The 22,834-nt window shown below is 35.7% G+C and overlaps 1 protein-coding gene across 16 annotated transcripts in view; it reads right to left on the reverse strand.

Moving 5' to 3' along the window:
• Positions 1–22,834, reverse strand: part of NAALADL2 (N-acetylated alpha-linked acidic dipeptidase like 2) — a 524,823-nt gene that overhangs the window by 50,613 nt on the left and 451,376 nt on the right. For 3 of the 16 annotated variants that reach the window (XM_068954264.1, XM_068954265.1, XM_068954262.1), the window contains one exon: positions 21,158–22,692. The exons of 11 other annotated variants lie outside the window; for them this stretch is intronic. In XM_068954264.1, coding sequence (XP_068810365.1) covers positions 22,651–22,692 — 42 coding nt within the window. In that variant the 3' untranslated portion in view covers positions 21,158–22,650. Of the gene's footprint in view, positions 1–7,318; positions 7,453–21,151; positions 22,693–22,834 lie in introns of those variants that run through there. 2 more of the 16 variants (XM_068954261.1, XM_068954263.1) reach the window with 2 other exon arrangements.

Consider the following 22,834-nt stretch of genomic DNA (forward strand, 5'->3'; position numbering starts at 1 on the left):
CAGTAGGCAAGTTCTGATATCAATTAATATCCTCAACAGTCAGCACTCAATTCTCTATATCACGCATAATCTCTACTGAGTTACAAGTGAAGTTTTATATTTTTACATGCTTTTGGAAACCAGAATGCAATGTCATTATAGTTTTGGTACTTCAGCATAAAATGAAACTTTCATTCTCTTTGCCTCATTAGGATCTCATGAGAAGCTCCTGTCAGCAGCAAGTTTGTTCAGTTTATCTCAAGAAAAATGTACAAAAACACTTAAAATTTTTCTTAGATAGTGCCAGTCAAAATGATTGCACTGGCTGGAACATCAGCTTCAGAACAATATAATTCATGTCATTTAAAGGAGAATCTTTCTATGTCCCCATTTTTCATATTGTTTTTAGACGAGTAGATATTTATGTGAAGGCCCAACCTCATCCTGCAATTAATTACCTGAAATCAAATTGCACTATCTAAACATTTTCAATTAATGATTCCAAGGTGTATTTTACTTTATATGCTGTTTTCTCAGTTGAAAAGTACTGTAGGATCATATTTTGACAAAAAATAAATGACATTCAAATTTGAATTGGCCAGGGAAAGCAGGGCCTGATATTCATTTTTAAAGCATATTATTTGCCTGTATGAAAATTACTAAAATTCCAGTAATTTATCTCAGATTCATTTGCAAAGCTATGCCACTTGTATTTGAGTTTACTGCTTTCTTCCCAGGCATGCAGTGAAGATATATTATCCCAATTCATTTTCTTTGATGTAGACATGTTTTCATGGTATTTGTCACAGTAGCTTAACTAAACAGCAAATTCTATTCTTTGATGCTAAGAGACATACCTGTTTTAATGTGCTCATATAATTTTACAGTCTCTTATTTATTATCATGTTATCTAAGATTGGCAGTTGTTAATATTTGAGATTGTAGGGGGCTTTTTGTAGGTTCTTTTGACCACTTGGCACCAGAGTGCTGCTGCTCTAGCATCACAGGTTCTTCTTCAAGAAGAAAGTTCACAACAAAGAGCCAAAGAAGAATGTCACCTCAAGGAAATTTTAAGCACTGTATACTGCAGTTATAAGGAGTGTGGTACCACCTCACGCAATGTGACATTTCATCATATATTTCTTAGCTAACTGCACTGCATTTTGCTGCCTTTTTAAATAAAAGCTACTGATTTAGCATCATACAAAGTGTGCCTCTTGCAAAGAGTTCAGTTCTCTTAGTTTGGAAAAGCTAGTTAATGCTGATGTTTGGAGCAAACAAACAGAAAAACAGGATTTGATCACCTTAAACCTTCATCTGATTCACCTGCTTCTGATGATGTTTCCCAAGTGCAAAGGAAACCCTTACTGCAATAATCTGTTTGATGTTCCGGTCACTGTATCTAATTAACAAAACAGCACATAGTACAGAAGAGATCAATTCTGTTAAAGTATTACCAAATGTACAGATTCTTGTGCCCTACTTTACTAACAAATGGACTTTTTCATTTAAAATACTAAAAATATTCCAGGATGGATGGAAGCTGAATGGGCACAACATCTGTGCATACTTTACTGACTAGGAATATTTTTCAAATGAGCTTAAGCAGAAATAAAACACTTCTGCTTTGGTATTCTGATACATTTCTCATTCGTGCCTGATCAAAATTAATATTACTAGTATGCTATAAATTATCGCTCAATCTTGAATGTGCAATAGCCAAGATTATTTCTTTTTTTAACCAAAAACCACTATGTGGCATAATAGATCAGTCACAATTTTCTGAATCTAAAGAACCTGACTCTTCCAACCTAATTAACAAGCAAAATGCTTTGAAAAGGCTTAACACAATCACTGCAGACAACGTAATTATGCAATTTAGTGCAATGAGTTGGTTCCAACAGGGATTGCTTTATTCAGTGACACGTCCTTTAGCAATTCAGAACATCCCTTCCATGTCTTATCTTCTTCACAGTTTTTCATGGCAGACTCCAATCTTGCCAGGGACTACCAGAATTCTGGAAATACGATTGCACGGACTTGGGCGTGCAGAAGGACAGGTGGGATCTGCAAGGCCTAATTCACTGCTGAAATTTTCAAAAAGCTATGCAAATACATTTGACAATAAAGATGTCCCGAAGGAAACCATTAAGAATAGAAGTATTTTTTTGTATTTTCAATTTTGCAGTTAAGCTAACTGTAGTCCCCGTACTGCCTTGTCCATTACTGCTATTGTGGCAGGCATCTCCAGAGCTGCCGTAACTGCTCAGATGATGTTTGTTCAAATTAAATGCACTCACCTGTCTAGAAGTCCCAAGTGTCCTACACATCTGCAATTTACACCATCAGGAGACATTCAGTTGTTCAAACTTTGAAAAGATCTAGTTCTAATTACCCTAAGTAACATAGCTCACTGATGCAGAGCTTCCTTAAATGATGAGCATGTGAACTAATTTTTCTTTAGTTACTGAGCAACACACAAGGCTGCATTATGAAACAAACTTATTAAAGGTAAATAAACTAAATAATTACATAACAACATTGGGAAATGCAAATCTGCCTTCTCAGAGCTTGCCTTTCATTAACTTACCACAGATTCTGCCAAAAGTTCAGAATAGGAAAATATTTTAATGGATTTCACCAAAATGTGTCCTTTCTTAAGAGTCAAGTAATACACATCCCTTAGGTTATTCAGCAGTTATTGCCCAAATGGATTTACTGACAGTAAGGCAAATTTGTGAACTTTTCAAAGGATTTATGAGGCCCCTAACAGATCTGCAAATCTTACCAATAAATCTGGAATAAAAAGTTCTTATTTAGAAACTCTTTCTGTTCATTGTAAGAATACAAGCAATAGATTTATAAATCAGGATTTGGGGACTCGGTTACAGTAGCATCCAAATTAAAAATATAGCCCTTACATATTAACTCTTAATCAGGCTTAACAAATTCCAATCAGAATTTCCACAGTTAATTCCTGAAGTTCAGATTTAATAATGAGTTTCATAAAAGGCTACGTAATTTCTCTTCTCTTACTTCAAAGTTCAGAAGGAATCATGCTCCACCCACAAGCATCCTAGTTATGCTGAAAAGTAGCACTTCGTTATTTTTTGTCAAATTTAGTCGTAATAATTCTACAATTCTACTGAAATAACAACAAAAAATCCCCTGAAATGACTGTTTTGCATGTAAGACACTTATTTTAAGTAGACCAAAAAATCAAGTTGCAACAGTGTACACACAGAACTAATCTTAGACTAGTTCCAGCATCCTTACAGTTCAATTTCAAAGCCTATTAAAAACTAAGCTGTTGCTGAAATCACTGCTTCTACATTACTCTGTGTGCACTTCCCACTGTTACCCTTACCTGGGCACCAGAGTTTGTATGGTAAATCAGACTGGAGAGCTAAAAGCAAAACAGACCCCAAAAGCAAAATGAAAACCAAAGGACTATTTTTCAGAGTTGACCTTGCTAACTCTGTGGTAGCATTCAGATTGGCTTGAGGGAATTGTGAAAGAGTAAAGTCAGCAGCACTGAACTGATGGATACTTCTGATGATCTTGTGTATTACAGGGGTTCCAAAGTCTTTTGCAAATCCAATTCCAAGCACAGGTGCTAAGAACTTGAAATTCAGCTCAGGATTTGATGGACTGTAGGTGACAGAAAGGAACAGTGTAGTAAATTAGAAGCGATGTACCAGTGATGGGGGAGGCAAACAGAAAAAGAAGAAATTAAGGAGGCAAGATACAGAAAATCCCGAGAAACATCATGTAAGGGGGGCAAGGGAAACGTACAAGAAATATGCTGGCAGAAGAAGCCTAAAAGACAGCTACATGTTCACCACAGTTTATGATAATAAAGGTGAAGGAAAGCTTAGTGAAGCCAAGCTTGAAAATGTGGCATAATTCCAAGAGAAATGTGTAATAAGAAATGAAATAGACCATAGATAGACACAGTTGTGCAATTAAATTTATAATGAAACAAACAGTACAAAACCGTAGGAGGAACTGCCTTCAGAAACTTGGTATCATAGGCATTTTTCACCTGAAAGTCAGACTTAGACCTTTAGCTAAGGAGGTGCCAAAGGAATATCTCTACACCTGATCTCAACAACCCTTAGCAGTGCAGCACATATGTGGTAAGACACCCTGCTCTGAAACACGCCCCAGACTTTGAGTATTTATCTCAGATACTTGTTCTCTGTAAAATGCAGTAATTCCCATTATCTCCTGCTTACACTTAGACAAGTAAGTAATCTTTGAGCTACTAGAATGCTTATATTAAACATACACTCAACATATTACTTCACGTGCTGCAGGTACAACATGAAGTTTCTTTTCAGAAAAAGAGACAAAACTCCCCAGATTAGTTATGACATAAAACGGAAGTGAACAATCCTAAAGCGAGTTTTGCCCTTCTTTATACCCGGACACCAGTCTGTTTTCTGCTTATGAATTTTGTGACTGAATTGCTGTATGGGACTGAAGTTTCCAACTGTAAACAAAGCGTAAAAAATTCTGATCCTTATTGTCAAAACCATAGATGAAATTCCATTAAATTCAATGCCAAAATTTGGTTGGTCTCCACATAAAGAAGATTTTTTCCTGCTTTTGTTGTAGCTGTTGCTGGCCAACACTGACATGCTGCTGTTATTGTTACTGCTGGCCACCATCTATTTTTAATAGATATGAGACAATATCTAGATGATGAAGGATGGTGAAGAGTAGTTAGAAGAAAGCAACTAAAAAGGAAAAAGACCTGCTTTTGAAAATGCGTAAACAAACTAAATAATCACTCTTTCTTAAGTGTGTTGTTCTGCTAGTGAAAGACCTTTCTTGTTTCCTGGTTCTGGACAGTACGTAAGGATGACTCATTGTTTGACATTACCAATTTATGGAATACATGAAGAACACTGGGATATCTAGCAGAGTATGCCACATACATATTGTCAGCTGAACCAGGAACTATGAAGATGAGGTGTGAGCACATACATAAGCTCAGTTCACCTCAGAGTCTACTTAGCTGGCATGTGAAAAGGGAAGCTGACCATCGGAGCATGTGGAGAATTTTTGTGTGCGTGTGTGTTTTAACAATCCTGCTCCTGCCACAGGACTTAGTAATCAAGTGCTGTCAACAAAAGGAATGCTGTTGGTGATATACTGGTGCTAAAAGAAACAAAAAACAGCCTAGATTGGTTTGTTGTTTGTATACTTCTTGTAGAAACAAGCGGTCTATGTCATACCAGAAAACACAGAACTGCTGAAACTGTGTAGATCCATGCATCTTAATGATAATCCAGGTCCTCCCAGTTCTTTGACCATTCTGGTTTATTTTTAAAATCTTATTTTTCCTGAGATAATGGGAAAAAAGTTGAACTGAAAACTGAAATTACAGTAGTGTTCTTCCACCATAACGTAAATAAATTGTCTTAGAAACAAGATGTGTAACAGTAATACTTATTAAGGTTACTACATCTTTCTTTAAATAATTAAAGTATGCTTTAAATCAATTATATTACATATGGACTTTCTATTCAAAAATTCACTTGCTAAATCCTACCCTTGTCATACAACAAATTCCAAAAACCAAAGGTCAGAGCATGCACAGCCATAAGCTCAGCACACACAAGGGAGTGTTCTCCATTCTTCAAGTGAAAATAAAGTAAAACAGAATACTATTTCTTTTTATATTGACCCAATCAATTTTACTTTTTTATAATACCCAGAATTTCTGTAGCAGGTATTTATTCCACTGAGCCTAATCAAGCTTTTCAGAAGCGCAAATAAAATAATTACTTAGTCTTAATCTTTAGAGTGTTCCTTCGTCTCATTTTAAGCTGTGGGGTTAAATTCCCTTCTCAAGGGCAGCAATATCAATAAGACATAGGACTGGATGATTGGTGAAGGGAAACAGAATATGGCTTATAATTTAAACCCCAAATAGGTGTTATATTCGCAAAGCAGAATTGCAGATTTTATTTTGAAACATAATGAATCGTATTTGCAGCTGCTGCCTCTCATTTTGCACCTGAAAATCTGAGAGCGCATCTGCAATTATGGGCTCAAACATTTTGTGAGCTGCTGAAAATCTGAACAGTATTTTTCATTATATGCACACTTTATTTAGAACCTTGGGTCTTATACTGGTCTAAGCCACACTGAACTCCATTGAAGTACCCTGCACTAACACTCTAAGGGAAGCTGGAACTGGGCTCATCTGTTAGCGTCATAGTCATTTATCTGACCAAGAGCACTAGTCCTGACTTCTTAAAAAAGGAAATCTGAGAGATTAACACAGACTCATATCTGGACAGATGTGACTGAACAGATGCAACAACATGTAATTTGAAGTTAAGAGTCCACAAAACATAACACCAAGAAGACAACTCACAGAGAAAAAAATGTATATTTTGTTTTGCTCAGCTTTACATTTGCTTTCTAAAAGCATTTTTTTAAACATAAGCACTAAAAATCCTAGAATCTCAGAGTATTGTGACAATACACTTATCTGAGCTGAAGTCAGTGAATTTTTGTTTCTTTCTCTGGATATTTCAGAAAGTTGTGATAAAAACAGTCCTTAAATTGAAAAACTAAGCATGTTATGTTAGCAAGTTGAGCTTTCCAGATTTACTATTTTTAAATGAAAAATATTGTTGTTACACTTGTAACTCCTTACAAAAATAAAAACATAGACAATGTTCAGAAATATTTCTAAAACTCCGTTTTTCTGTAAAATGATTTGAATTTTGTGAAGTATGTGTATACATAGTTCAATTAAGCCAGTAAAACTATGATTTTGTCAATTAAGTGCTTTGATAAAAAAAAAAGGTAAAATTCCTTAAAGTAAATTAAAAACAGCAATATTTTTTGTGTCTGTGCTGTATAAAAAAAGACAACCAGGAGTAGTTTCAGTCCTTCTGGTAGTATTTTTTAAAACAAAGGTGGGGCTAGTAATCAATAAAGAAAGCTTACGTCTTTGAGAGTCACTGCCCATTTTTCTTCTCCAGAGTTGAGCTATTTAAATACCAGCCCTTCAGAACAGCTATCCAATATAAAGTGAAATCTGTAAGGCTGCCTCACTCCAAATTAAGAAATGGCATGCTGATACAATGCCAGTTATCAGAAAAGGAGCTTCTTTTACTGTAACAAGTCATACCTGCTTACAACTGTCACATCCACGTTAAAAGGATTAAAACCAGTTTGTATTCAACTATTTTTCTTCCCACTTTAATCAAAAGTTTGAAATAGGCATTCAGTTCTGAAAATGCTTACTTACACCAGCCATAATACATGTCAACATTCGTCTTACCTTGATCAGACTGCTCTCATTTTCCTCTATACTGTATGTTTCAAAATTCCACTGAGCTTTCATCATGAATTTTGATAGATGAGCCATGCTATTCTGTCTGTCCAGGCAGGGGTGAGATAAGTGGCTGGACATGCTACAATCTTTGGGCAAATTATTCTCCTTATCTACAACAGATACCAATGAATTGTGTCAGTGTTCATTTACACACTGCCAGCTTCATTACACAAGTAATGAGAGCTGCAAGTACCTGGTCCATCAAAGTGAAAGGTGGGAATTCTGCAGTGATGCAAGATATTAGCAGCAGGTAGATCACAGAAAGTTTGCATCAAATCTGATCAGAAAGAAACTTACAGTCACTCATGAAATTCAAAGGAAATAGTCTTAAATCATCCACATCAGTCAGATACAGAAGTATTGCTATTTGATCATTTAAGACTAACTAGAACTATTAAGTCACAAGAAAGTACATGTTCTCCACACAGTTTCATTCTTCTCAAAGATGTAAGTACGTAAATGTTGATGTATCACATTTGATAGGTCCAAAAAAGATTATTTTATTGCTTATCTGTAGTAATCTGAAATTGATTAAGTACACCTTTCTTTATCTCTAAAAATGCCACAAGTTTTTCCAAGAGCATACACACATCTATCATGTAGCTACCCTAAACACTACTTTTCCATGGATGACACTTGAAAGAAAGTATAGTTCAGGACATATATTTCTTAAAAATAAGGTTAAAAATAAAACTCTCTCTACTTTACATAATCATATTCACAGTCATATTCATTTTAGATGAGGAAAAGCCTACAACAGACTAGAAAATATTGCTCTATAACTTCAGAATAATTTTAAACTGTCTTATTTTGAAATGGTGATTTTGAAAGATAAACCCCTGTATTCTAAATAGTTAAAGTTTTGGCTCTTTGTTTTTGGGGGTAAATAGCGACTTTAATTAGTAACTCTTTTAGCTGTGATTTTCACAACTTACAGATAATGATTCACAAATTCCTATTATGAATAAAAACTAGAAGATGTCACCATAATTTAAATGTAAACATTAACTCCTTGTGTGAAACACAGCACTGCACACCAGCTCTGTCTGTTATTATATAATTATATGCCCTAAACACTGAACTCTATTTGGAAAGTTTTCTGACAAAGGGAAAGAAAAGGGTATTTCAAGACATATCCATCCTCTGAAATCAAGCCTGTACTTTGCTTCAACAAACACTAAAATAAGGCTCTTCAGCCAAGTTTCTATCAATAGATGTCACTGCTGTCTTTGAAAAATTATAAAATTTTGATTTTGGGGAAAAGGGGTTTATATATATTCTAAAAAGAAAAAACAGAAATGTGTTCAATGTAAAAAAAAAAAAAAGCTTGTAGATATATTACACATAAAAGAAGGAACAGGTATTGGCATAACTTTTTGTCTTTTAAATTGTGAATCACTGAATGAAAAGTTCATCTTTTGTATTGCTTTGGTTCTATGGTTAGACTGCCACAGATCATACTGGATCGTATTTTTAACAAACTTGAAAATAAAGTTAATAGATTAGCCAAAGATGAAAGGGATCAACATACTCTTGTTCTCCACAGATTAAAAAAAAAGCGCTAGAAAAGATCTCTGAACTCAGCTGAACTCCAACAGGAAAGAACCTGGAAGGAAAGAATGGTGAGATCCCGAGTTACACCAGGCACAGACCCAGCCCCTGGATCAAGGAGCTGCTGACTTACGGGGTAATCGGTCCTGTTGGCTGTCTAGATCTCACGCACACTCTGTTAACACATGGGCTGAAATCCATTTTCTTGAAATGGAAAGGACCAATGCAAGTCCATAGTTATTTGTCCCCGCCTCCCTTCCTGCTATCCAAGCGGGGTACCGTTACCTACAGTGCGACTTTGGCAACCAGAAAGCCTTATGTCGTCACTAGGAACCGACCTTTCTTCAGTAGAAATCTGCTCAAGTAGATGAGTTTTGCGTTCCTGAACCGCATGCTTAGAAAAAGTCTTTGGATGCGGTTATCACTTACTGTCTGAGGCAGACAATTAACTGCTTTTGTAGCATGGTGGAACTGGAATCCAGTCTCATGCCGACAGTGGTGAAAAACAGGGAGATGGACAGAATACTGTATTTGGAATCAGTGCTTAGTGTTATCTTTCCCTTCTCAAAGGTGCTGAACAGATCCTAAAGGCAAATTCCAATGTGATCTCTTCCTTTGCATCGACTGAAATAAGAAGAAATAAGCTTCTTCCTGTTAGCTTAAACGTTCTCAGTTTCTAATATAGGATCTTTCAGTTGACAGCGACCCTGAAAGACATTTACTTTTATAATTCTAACTTTAAGGTTAATTGCTTATCCTTTGTCTAATGTTAATTGGTCTAATCTTAACTGCTTTAATACTAGAGTGTATCAACAAAGTGGTAGTAATTTTTATTGTTTCTGACCACACTTCTAATAAAAACAGATCAATAAGCAAGATGCTGTCCTCGTATTGAACAAGATGTTCTTCCTGGGATTTTGTTAATATCTTTACCTTCTATTCTTTCTTAACTCATCAATTTAGCTTTTTTTCTTTTTTTTTTTTTTTTTAAGTATTTAATAGGTTGGGTCTCACAACTTCTATACTTCTACAAAGTTCCATTGCATTTTCCAATTGTATTTGGAAAGAAAGCTTTCATTCAGACTAATTTTGCTATCATTCATTTTAGGAAAACTATTAAAAAAGACATAATTGTGCTTTTTTTTTCAGTTATACTCTATTTAAAGAGCTGCATATCAACATATTAGGAGATAGAACAAAAGAAAATAAAGGTAGAGAGCAAAAAAGTGTCACAGACTGCAACATGTTTCAAAAACATCTTTAAAGTCTTCATTGCTGACAGTACATCAGTACAAAACCATAGTTACAGAACAATTCAGAAAAAGACTTTTGACTACAGGCTACCTACAACCGGAATCCGATTTTCACAGAACATCTGCAACGAAGGCCATCTAAGATTCAGAAGTTTTGAAACAGGCCCAGTGATCCCTGTTACCGTCACAGTTACAGTAAATGTAAGTAGAGAATTTCATGGTGCAACATATTGAAATCTAAAGTTTTGGTTGCTTATTTTAGTTCTTGACTAAGAATTGAGGGCTAGTGTTTCAAAAATTTGTTTATTCTTAATAGATTTTCTGCACCTAACCTGGTAAGTAGCTAGATGTATTTGTGGAAGCACCTCCCTCTGTAACTTTGAACTTCTAGAACTTCTGGAATCTGAATACTTCAAAATTCTTAGTCCTAAGGAATTTGTGTGGAAAAAATGACTGAGCATGTCTCACTTTAAAAAATTGTATTTTAAAATCGTAGGGAAAATTCTGCTCTTATGTGTGCATTTGTATATATCAAATTTAAAATCAACATTCTTTAAAGGTACTTTTGATATACTATGAAAATTCTCAAATTCTACATCATTAATTAATCAATAAAAAACTGACATTAGGGACACAGAGCTCTTGATTATCCTTTGGTGAATTATCTGGATTTCAATACACTGTGCCTTCCTTCAGTATCACAAGCTTTGGCAAAAGTTATATCCCTCAATTAACTGAGAGTTAAGCATAGCTGAGTGACTAGTCACTCTTAATTCAGTAGGCTATTAGAGTGTCCTGAACTTCAAAAATTTAAGCATTGCTTCTGATTTACTTTCTATTTATAAGTAATAAAAAGATAATGTCCTATATTATTAAAAATGCTGCCTATGTGACTAATAGTGCAAGCAATCTAAATAAATCAGTAAGTAAATCAGACCGCTCCTTTTTATATTCATAGGTTTGCTCAAATTAAACTGGGAACCACATGAGCTCTTAGAAGGTAGGAGAAAAATATGCATAAATGCTATTTTCTATACTGTTATGCCACTTGAAGGAATTAGATCATACTCAAGGATAAAAAGAAAACCAGTCCTTCACAAAACTTTCATGGGGCCTTAGTATCCCCTGATCTACACTAGCAAGAATCAGGATGAGTTCACCAGAAGTTAACGGAGATGTGACATGCTACGACAGACAACAGAAAACATCTCCAAGCATTTAACTTCCAGCACACAGTGAGAGCGCCTTATTTGTGGAGAGAAACCATGTCTAGTGATGGAATGTTTCAGTGATTTTCAGAACAAGCCAATACATATTCTTTCAAGAAGATGACATTAGATAAGCCCACCTTTACTTTACTGTTACGGAATATGGTAGTGACATTACTGGACATGTATTTTACTCTACAGGAAATGAAGTAGTTCAGGCAATGCAGAAGTAATGAGGGAACCAAAAAATGGATAGAAAGAAGGCATTACAAACTTTAAAAATGAATCTTTCCTGTGAAAAACCTGAGGTAGGTCCTGAAATAGGAAACAGAATGCAAGAATTTTAATTGGAATCTTTGCTCATTTCTTAATGCTACTGACAGGGTAGTTATAGACATGGCTGCACTGCACTGTGATCTTTTGAACTACTGCTATGAAAACTTACCATTCAGCCTAACATTTTGAATCATCAAGTATTATTATTATTCGCATTGATTTAAATTTGACATATATTCCAGACATGATAAATGACAGTTTTATTCCATGTTTAAGTTTTAAAGCACTCTGAATTACATGGATTCCTACAAGTCTTTAAAAGAACATAAAACAGTCATCTTTCTAAATATTAATTGTGGGATGATAGCAGAAGGACCATACTAATATATGAGCCTCATAACAACTAATATCTGTCTGGCACTTCAAAATGAACGTGGGGCAAGATCCCACTCCCTTGACAGACGTTTAAAACAGTCCAAAGTAAGGTCAACATTCTGCACCTAAATGCAACATCCCAGAACTACAATCCAAAAAAATTCCTCCTGTACAATTTGCAGAACATGTACATTTACGAGATGTCTTCCTTTCTAAAGTCACAGTTTCCTACACACGTTCAGTTCTGTGTTGTGTTTATATCCAGAACAACTCTGGTCTGGGCTGTCTCCTGGCCACAAGTTACTTGAAGCAGTTCTGAAAGGTAGATTTGCCAAAGAAAATCTAACAAACAATCACCTGATCAGGAGTTCTGCAAATACCACTTTTTGTAATTATATCCCTGTTAAAACACAATCACTCAAAGAGAGAGTGATGACTTTATTTAACACCCTACACATCGGTGCACTTTCTCAGAGGTTGTCAGACACCACTTGATTTCCTTCTATGGCTTGAAGTACTTGAATCTGTAATTTCCGCTACTCAAAAAAACATTACAGGGTTCAGGCTACAGTGTCTAGGTGCATACATCATACATATGCATCTAGGTGCATGCATCATACACTGAAGACGCTGCAAAGAATCTGAGATTCACTGAGCCTGGAAACAGAGCAACCAAAAAAGAGTGGCGTTTTTGTATCCTATTGTTTAGTGCACTATGTGACGGTCTTACCTTCAACAACGTGCAAGCTTTTTGTTTGTTTTTACATTAAACAGTGTTGCTGTACAACAAAGGTAATTTTTTAGAGGGTCTGTGCTTGCCGTGGGTTTTGAGCTCCACATCCCAAACAGCCTACTCTGGTAAATAGCCCTTGTTCAGGCTCCCATGCTCAAGGAAAGAGCAGAATTTTTACTCATACGTAAGTCTATGCTTAATATTTACTACTAAGTACCTGTGGGCATTCTCCAACACAGAGCACAATGGGTCAGTTCTTAGGAGCTCTTTTCCAGGATGCGCCGTTCTTCTTATCCACTGTACAGGCATTTAATTTTGGTTTTATATTCCTCTCTGTAGGACCACAGTTCTAAGAAATGCTCAGCACCGAGAAGGGGATTCCAGCAGATCTCAAGCATCGTTTAGATGCTAAAATAGGTGTTGACATTTTAAAGACAAGATTTAGAGCACTGTGCATTGGGCTAAGCCTCTTGGGGAAAAATGTGACGTTTTTAAAGTTCCTTAAGGGAAACGAAACTCTTTTCAAAGTATGGTTTTAAATATAGGACTGAGTGCATGCAGGAAACTTCAGCATCTATAAACCTTTGATGTGTTTGATGTGTTGCTAGCTGTGTCATGGAATTAAAAAAAAAAAAAAACAAAACATTCAATAACATATCATACAATTGTGTATCAAATTAAGTTGTAAGTACGGTCTCAAAAAACAATAATTAGTAGCTGTATTTCCCCAGGGATCTTCATAGAAAATACATTTCCTGTAGGTTGTTTGTATCATTTTGGAAAACTAATTAATTTGTCCATAGTACTTAAGCAGATAATTTCCACATCTCATTAATAAAGCACTTAAGCAGACACTTAAGTTCCACCAACTTTATCTCATCTTCCCTCATATGCAAATTGGATGATGTTAACATGAAAAAAAAGGCATTACGACATTATTGTTACAAGAAACTTAGGTTTTTTAAGAAGCATGCTCTGGGGAAAGGATTGTCTGATTTGACTTCTTTGTCTAATACGACTATAATTCCCCTGGAAGAGGGAGTCCTATACAAGATCATAATATGAACTCTAATTAAGTAAAATCAAATTAAATGGTGTATAATCCATAAGCACTGGTAGTCATGTTTTGGGGGAGGAAAGCTAAAATACATGAAGAGTGAATTAATACAACAGAAGAGGTACTTTTGGAGTACCCAACGATTAGAAAATGTATCACTAAAATGTTAGTTTCTTGCTAAAAGCAAACTCATCTTCCTTGCACAGCCACCAAATTCAGTACAGGCATGCTAAAATAAGGATTGAATCTTTGCCAGCTGTAAGTATTTGTTAGCCACTAACAAATGCTCATATTACTAATGATACTAAATAATGGTTTAATAAAATTATACTCTGATTAGTTCAGCAACTAAATGTTTGCATGTGTTGCAGAAGGAGGGTAGGAAGTGGAAAAATTCCAGTATCACCACACGTGTTCCTATGTAACAGAGTAGCAAGTTTCAGACTTGTGTCTTCAGTTGTCAAATTTCAGTCACTGGATATAAAAATATTTGTATTGACATTCCTTTAAAAAAATGCATGCACATGTCCAATTATATGATAGCTCACATAGTAAAGTTATGTTTTTGAAGTACCTAAATTTGGGTGTTCAACAAAACGTCAAACTCGCATCCAAAAGTACTACTAACAGAAGAAATTGATACAAAATAAATTTGCCCATCACTCAGGATAAAGCCATTAGTGGACAAAATCGAAAACAACCACTGGACTTGTGTAATGAATATGCAGTAGCTTCTTTGTATTGTTATGTGCATCAAACCAGCAGAAAATGCAAAAAAAGAGGTCTGGTATGATTGTCCGTGCTGAGGGTCTGTCACCAATGCAGCACTCAGTAACTGGCAAGTGATGCAACTGGATGCTTACAAATCTTAATGTAAGTGAAATAAAGCACTGTAAACTAACATTGCCTTAGGCAGTATAACTTCTTTTCAACCCAAGTAAGTCCCACAAACACAGACGCTCACTGTGCTTGTGTACACACTAGACAACTGCCCCACTGGGTCACTACCAATAGTTGAAATTCCAGCAAATCTCCAACTTCAGAAATCTAGTTGCAACTTCAAACTATGCCCCAGCCTTTGTGTACAGCCTCAGACAAATCATCTGATTCTGCGGGTTAGTGCTGAAGTCAGGTGACCAGATAAGTAGTTGCTCATTTATGTAAGTACAGTCTCTGAACCATGGTATCTCATTTTCTCATCTACAAAAAAGGAATTAAACAGTACATCCCCTCATTCCCATCTTGTCTTCTTTTGTTTAGTTAAAACCTTGAAATGTGGAGTAAAGAATGGCTTCCATACAATGTACAAACAACAGCAGTCTTGGGTTTTTATCATAAGATTTTAAATGATGTGTGTGCATTTACAGTTATACGGTACAGTTATATGGTTAATTTGTATTTTGACTGGATTAAATGGAGTTGGCATGTCTTTTCTTAATTTGCTTAAACTGCACCTCTAGCTTGAAAAATGACACAACGATTTTTCTTCTGTTGCTGACGGCTGCCAGACAAATCTTGAGAGGAAGTAAGTAAAATTTAGGCTTCAAAGATGTATTAGGAACTGTATGGTTTTAAACAGAAACCTAGTTAAGAAACAGTCTGATAGCAGTCGATGAAAACCTTGTTTAAAGAACAGAGTGTTCCTGTAACATTAGAAAGTGAGTGGAAGTAACCGGTAATGCACTCATCTAGCTTTAGGGAATTCACAATTAATCCCCTCCTGGGGGTCAAAGAATAGAATAGCTAGAACCGTACACAGACAATCCACGGGAACAGTATCCACACAAATCGTGCCACTAATGATGGTTATGTTTTCTGGTACATTCAGCTTATTTATTGGAGCCACAGCTTCCTAACTATTTTGATATTTTCACAGTTGTGAGAGTTCTTTAAGCTGAAAGCATACTAGGTACCAGCAGCTCATGGAAGAACCTCAGAAAGAGTCTTAGAATACTCTAATCATGACATCTTTCCACAATTTCATTAATAAATGGCTCTAATAAATAGTTCTTGTCCTGTAACACTTGTCCATTCTGAAGGAGTCAATACCAGGGAAGATGTGGAAAATTTCCGGGCTTTTTGTTTTTTCATACCTGATGAAACCAAGTGAAATGGTGTTGGCCACTGAACTTGGTTCATTTCATCTTTATTAGGGGTTCTGCATTCTCAACTCATTTTTATTATTTAGTCTTTCTCCATCAGAGTTCAGGTATAAAGTGCAATAGTCCTTGAGGATATTTGCTTTTAGCAGTAGAGAACTACAGAAAAATTCTAAGTATGTCTACTCTAACTAGATTCCTCTAACTAGGTTAGAATAGATTAGATAGAATAGAGAATATGTTGTCTGATCAAATGCAGTAGGACTGTCTGTCAGAACACTTCACGTGTTTACCGGTAAAGTCGCCTCTTTACACCTAATGCTGAGAAAATCCCCAGACAGGTTCTTTGAATGCTGCTATTTTCCTGTTCACCACAATTCACATAGCATCCTCAAAGTTACAGTACAGTTTATATCAGCAGATCTGCTCTTGTTTTTATTGCTGCTGACAAGAGCTACAGAATAAAATGCACATTGTCAGAAGGGAGTTTTCTGCAGGTTTGTATCTATCCACTGCTTGAACTGGATTATATGTTCTTCCATGCAAGAAGGGTAAAGGTAAAACAAAAAACTCTCACTTGTGTGCTTAAAAGAATACGTGCTAAATCAAATCATACCTGTGAAATATTACTATGCTTCTTTGCAGAAAAATTCAGACAAGTTTGTCTTTGTGTGAACTCAGACTGCCATCACAGAGAATAGTCCTGCTTTGCACATCTCAGATACTGTTAGACCACAAACTATCAGTAAGATGTTCGAAACCAGTAAAGGAGAGGCCGATCAGTAAAGGAAAGCAAGTAATTTAACTGAGAGAATATCTGGCAATTGGAGCATTATGCTGAGCCTACATTATCAAATTTGCCCGTTACAGCACCTTAGTGTAGACACACATCATAAATTGCTGCCAGTTGTAGGAGGACGAAGAAACAGAAGAATCAAGAGATGTACCAAGACATCCTTCAATTTCTCGCGCAAAACCCACAGATGCTTGGATATGTGACAGAGCATCCAAATGTTACTGCAGATGATTCTGACATCTTCAAAAAAAACAAGGTTGAACTCCACATGTGAAAATTCAGTATCAACACCAGACTGCCCCAAATACGCATACTAATCTGGTCCCAGAGCTTGGTTCTTGCTCCAAGCACCCAGCACTGCCACTCTTGTTACATGTTAATTTCGTTCACTTTATTTATCTCCCACCCTCTTCAACATTCCTGTTTGCTGTCCTGATGCAGTGGTAATTTCTTACACTTTATAAATACAAAATCATGACATCATTTGTCTTTAAAAAGACAGGAGAGCGCTTGGCTGGTCTGTGCAGAACTCAGTTCTTTGGAGTTATGACGATGAAGAGATTGATTAATGATGTGAAAGTCTGGCGCACGGGATGGAGTTTTAAGAATGACACGAAAAGGAATAGTACACTGAAGAAAGTTAGCTTTAGACATTAGCTGTAGAAATCGACACTCCAAGGTGCCACATTTTCATGAGGGAAGTCGTGGCATTCTGCAAAGATTTCTAGTTAGCACACCACACAGTAATGCAGGGGCTGGTTTCCATATATCTCTCTGGACTTTCCAAAGAGAAAGGTTTTATTGCACTTGACTTCTGCTTTCTGAGTATATCAGCACCTTTGCACATGTGCAGTAATTCTGGAGCAACATTCTGTGTCTGCTCTTTGGGAATCTTGAACAACTCTGCCAAATCCTCCAGTTCTGCACAGAGGAAATTTTTAAAATGGAAAAGGAAGATGCAGCAATGGAAATGCAGCTGCCTTGATGCAGAGAGCACTGGGACCCCTAAGCACAATGCCACACAGCTTTTTCCAGAACAATCTGATACCAAAAGGGCATGTTGTAGCACAAGCAAATGAACCTGAATGTACTTTGCTGAAATAGCTATGCCAATAATAATGCACTTGCAGAAATGCTTCTGGTAAAACCTTGCAACATAGATGTGCAGGGTTTCCTCTTGATATTAGGAAAAATTGCATCCCTGTCAAAAATACAACAGATGATTGAATAAAATGCACAGAAATTTCCAGCTGGTTGACTACAATTAGATTTTGTTTTCATTTTAAAATCTGGCAGAAAACAGCATTATTACTATTCTTCACTATATTATCCTACTTTTTCACAATACGTCCTCTCAGTCTTCGAGTCTGTAAGGGTTTTGCCACTTTCCTATAAATTTAGATATGCTGTGTTATCTTAAATTGCATAAATCTAGTATTCAATAATTTATGGCAGTCTCATATAGCAGTTATATATATTCATAGTTAGTTTTATTTAATATAAAACACACAGAAAAGAATTCACTTACAGACACCATGCCAGAGGAGGAAATGGAATACGGAACCCAAATATTTAGCACAGGTAGCACGAACCAAATCATAGATTTTTACTTCAGCAAGATTACACAAAAAGGAACAACCAAACGTACCAAGGTCACTGCATCCCCAAAACAAACGGGCACTCTCTATCCTTCGCTTAGAGAAAGAATAAAACTAGAGAATGGGTAAGTGGCAATATTTATCCTGCCAATGCTTCAAAATAAAAGCAGTTTGATCCTGCTAGTAGAGAATTCTTCAAATCAAAATTCCTGCGCTGTACCCGGTCTGTGGATAAAATGTAAATTTCATTTACCAACAGCCTTCCATGCCAGTGCTTTTCATTCTATTCACTTCGAGAAAAGAATTTGCCTGTCATCATCTTGAAAGTGCTTATATTTAAAAAGTAATGGAACTGCTACTGTATGCTATACAAAAAACCCACCGCTATTTCCCCTACAAATGAAAATATCCCTCTCTATTGCTTTTCTATTTAATTTTAGACATTCATTGCATTACAGCAGTTAGTTCTAGTTTATGCAGCACGTAATTGGAGTATGAAATAATCAGCATCACTAATAGTTTTCTCAAGAGTTCACTGTCAGCAGCCATAGCTCATCATAAAGCCTATTATGTCATTTCTGGCATACCTTTCAACACTTTGATTTTTACTTTAGCAGGGACCAGTAAGAGTATTATTATTGCAAGTCTCATAAGCTGGTAAGTAGTTCCAGTGGTACTCCCTATTGGGGGAATGCCATTAAAGCTTTCAGAACTGTGTAATCCGTAAGTCTTATTAGGTTACCCTATCAAGTGTAACTCAAAAGTATTTTCAAACTTCCTGTTAATTCCTCCAATTGACTAGTTACAGTGAAACACTGTGCTGTGAGGCAAATTGCTGAATAACAGCGATGAAAATTACTGAAAAACAGCATATACTTTTCTGAGTAGGTATTCGATGGCAATGGAGTTTCACCTGACTTCTGGTTTGATGGGAAAAATCATTTCCTTAATGGATATACATTCCTCATTCATTTTACCTGCCACATTCAGCAATCTCTTCCTTTTCAAGGTATTCATGAAGCTAAAAGTAGCTAGCTATATTCAAATAGCATAAGCCATAATTAGCTGATTATTTGTTCTTACACAAAGCCTCACATAAAAATTTATGTTGAAATCCTTGCTTTGTTATTCGGTATTGAACCATTCACATACCAAAATTTATTAAAGCCCTATTTATCTCCAATAGATAAAGGGTCTCCAACCATTTCCTGTCAAAAACAGCAAAATTTTTTCCATTAGCTTCAATGGGAATAAAATCAAAGCACAGAGCAAGTGATATGTAGTGATAAATAAATTTTACCAAACTGAACACTGGGCATTCCCCTACCACCAAGACTGAAAGACTCCCATTCTCTGTGCCCTATTCGACTTGGATCTCACGGTATTTGAGTATCAGGCTGAAAAATGGGAGGTTCAGTATTGGAAAACACAAGGTAATGCACTTGGGAAAAAAGAAGCTATGAGTATGCATACACAATCATGAAATACAAATTAGTTTAATATCATTCAGAAAAGAAATATTCAAGTTATCACAAATACTTAATGCTTAGCAGCAACCCAAAAGATAAACAGCTTGTTGTAGATTACTGAACTAGAGAAGAAAATACCATTGCAACTCTATGCATGCACAGCACTTCAATATTTTGAATACGGTATAAACTTCTAATTACCTTGAAGAACATGAGATACCATAGAACTGAATAAAGTACAGAAGGTATCAGGAAATATTGGGCAGGAACAACTTATCTATAACGAGAGCTGAAACTAGTTACTATGAACACAACTCAGCTGAGAAAAGACAGCGATTGATATCGAAAGTAAATGAGAGGATGTTTATTTATCATTTTTCACACCAAAAGGACTAGAGAGGAACCAATAAAACAAACAAGTAGATAATTTAAAATAAAATAAAATAAATTATATTGTAGTGCTTGTTGCAATGGGATGTTATGGAGATCAGAATGCAAATGAATTCAAAAGCGCATAGATAAGTTTATACAGGATGGTTTGGAAAACTGCTGCAAAAGTACAATCAAGAGCTTAAGAAATTTTGTACTGACAAGTGATAGAAAGTAGGAAAAGTATACTGGAGAAAGTACACTGGAGAAAGTGTCGTGCCACCATGTCACCTGGTTTTTGCATATTTATTCCCCAAGAATCTGCTATTTTCACTACCAGTGATAAGAAACTTTTTCTGAAATCAAACAGCTTTGATGAACTGCTTTACTCATATCTAAAATATATTTACAAAAAAAAAAAAGATTCAAAACAGGTCCAACTTTTCTTCACTATATAATCATCAGTTTACCAGAAGTTTGGTGACAGATAATACTCCCCTAACATCTACTTACCTCAGATATTTCAATTCTTTCTTCTGATATTTTAGTTCTATAATATCTTCACAGCCATGCATGAATGAATAAATCACGATTCAGTAAAGGAAATATTGCTTTTATGATAACCAACAGCCAGCACAAGTATGCATTGCTGTCACGACTTTAGTATCTTCTCAGTTTCCAGATCTCAATTTGATATGATAACGTCACTCTGACTTCAAGGAATAGATACTAACTGTTTCTTAAAAATACCAATTACTGTGAATGTTCCAAGAGATACAGAATCACTCAAATCAGGTGTTAGCTGGTCACTAAAAGAACAAAGACTGTAATTTTAAATGTGAAGTTTCTAACATGAGCAGTTGTAAAATGCATACTTTTATATGCAACGAATATATTCTTTCAGTGGTGTGCTACTTAGGAGCTTTTTCCATTTTTAAACAAATTTTTATTTGGCCACTCAAGTTTGCCAAAGGAAGAAAGCATTATTAATGGAGGCATAAATTACTGTAAAATACAACTATTTTGTAAAGTACAAGTTATTTATTGATTTTGCATACTACAGTCAAATTAGTGAACACTGGAATAGAAAGAATTACATTAATATATGAGCATGGTCTATTATTTCCTGGCTGTAGGCCTTAGCTTGTACCAAGCCTCTAAACACACCAAAATTTAAAGTTAAGATATGGCAGAATGCTGCTTACCTTCAGAGAACAGTAAGCTATCAACCACGGATATAGATATGTGAATTATTTTCCAAAATTTGTGTCACTAAAATCTCACAGGCTTTTTCTCAGCTTGAGCTTCCTACAGTTTGAATTTCCTTATTCTAGTATGATGGAAAAATTGACAAATGACAAGGATTTTCACAGTCTCCAAAGCCATTATAGCTCAATAACAATGTTTTGTACTAACGCAGCTCTGTAAACAAGGATTTGACTATTTGATTTTTGGGTAAACAGTGGCAAAATAAGCAGGTATGTTTCTGAATAAAGCAGCTCATAGTATGGCATTTTCATCCTGAGAAACATCTCAATACTAACAAAGATATATTTGGTCTCAAATAAGAACATTTTATTTTCTAGTGCCTTCCTAAACCATTTATGAGGAAAAACAAACAATTAAAACTATTAAATTTTTTATGTTTTATTCTGTTTGAGTATTTGATGTCTTTTAGCGTGGAATCAATTTGTGTGTGAAATATCTTTTTGGAAAGAAAAATTAAAAATTTTGAAGTAATTAAGATAATCCGTTTTACTTGCAATTACAATTGAGCATAAACACGGTCAGCTGGCACGTAAGTGCTGAGCAGCACTAACTTCCAACCGCGGAGAGTAACTTCTAGGGGCAAGCTAACTCTGACACTTGCGGCTATGAAAACCTACAGTCTGTTGTTTTGAGTGTCATGCCAAAAACCTCACCGGATTTATTACCTGAATGAAAAGATCTGTCAAGTTCTGTTATAAAATTACTGCCAAAACGTAGACAGGAGAAATGGAGGAAGCTGGAACAAACTTGACATTAAGATAACGTGCTATTCACATTTTTACTTTTTTTGTTTTTTTTTTCATATGTATTAAGATATTGTGGTTCTGCCAGGTTTAATTTTACTCTTTTAGTAAGGAACAGTGAACATCTTGAAGGAAGGAAGGAGGGAAGGATGGTATGAAAGAATGCATGCTACAGGAACTTAAAATATTCGCATTTGTCTAATGTGACAAAACAGCAGATCATCCCAGGAAACACTCTGGATGAAGTTTTCAGTGGACCTACAACTCACAGAAAGCAGTAACTTTTTGATGCATTTTCTAAGTATCTCCTACCAATAATCAAACCATAGATGGTATCTGGTATTTAAAAAAAGGGGTAGAGGGAAAGGATATTCTCAACCATTATAAACTGGCATACCTCTCTTTCATCAGTGGAGAAACCAGCTCAAATTTGCTGCACCACTGAGCTAAACTAGACCTACCAATTTGCAAATAGTATGTATATTCAGATTCACATATATCTTCTTCAGATTTCACTGTGCAAACCAGCTTCTTCTCAGCACTTCATGACTAACCTGAAAATACAATTAAAGAATCATCAACTTTGAACTAAACTGCTGTACTGCCTTAATTCTTGACTGGATTTTTAATAATCTCTAAGAAACTTTACTGCCATCTGCCAGAATTTCAAAGTTAACATAGAGAAGCATGAGTCAC

Source organism: Struthio camelus, chromosome 9, assembly GCF_040807025.1.
Source record: "Struthio camelus isolate bStrCam1 chromosome 9, bStrCam1.hap1, whole genome shotgun sequence".
NCBI classification, from domain to species: domain Eukaryota; kingdom Metazoa; phylum Chordata; class Aves; order Struthioniformes; family Struthionidae; genus Struthio; species Struthio camelus.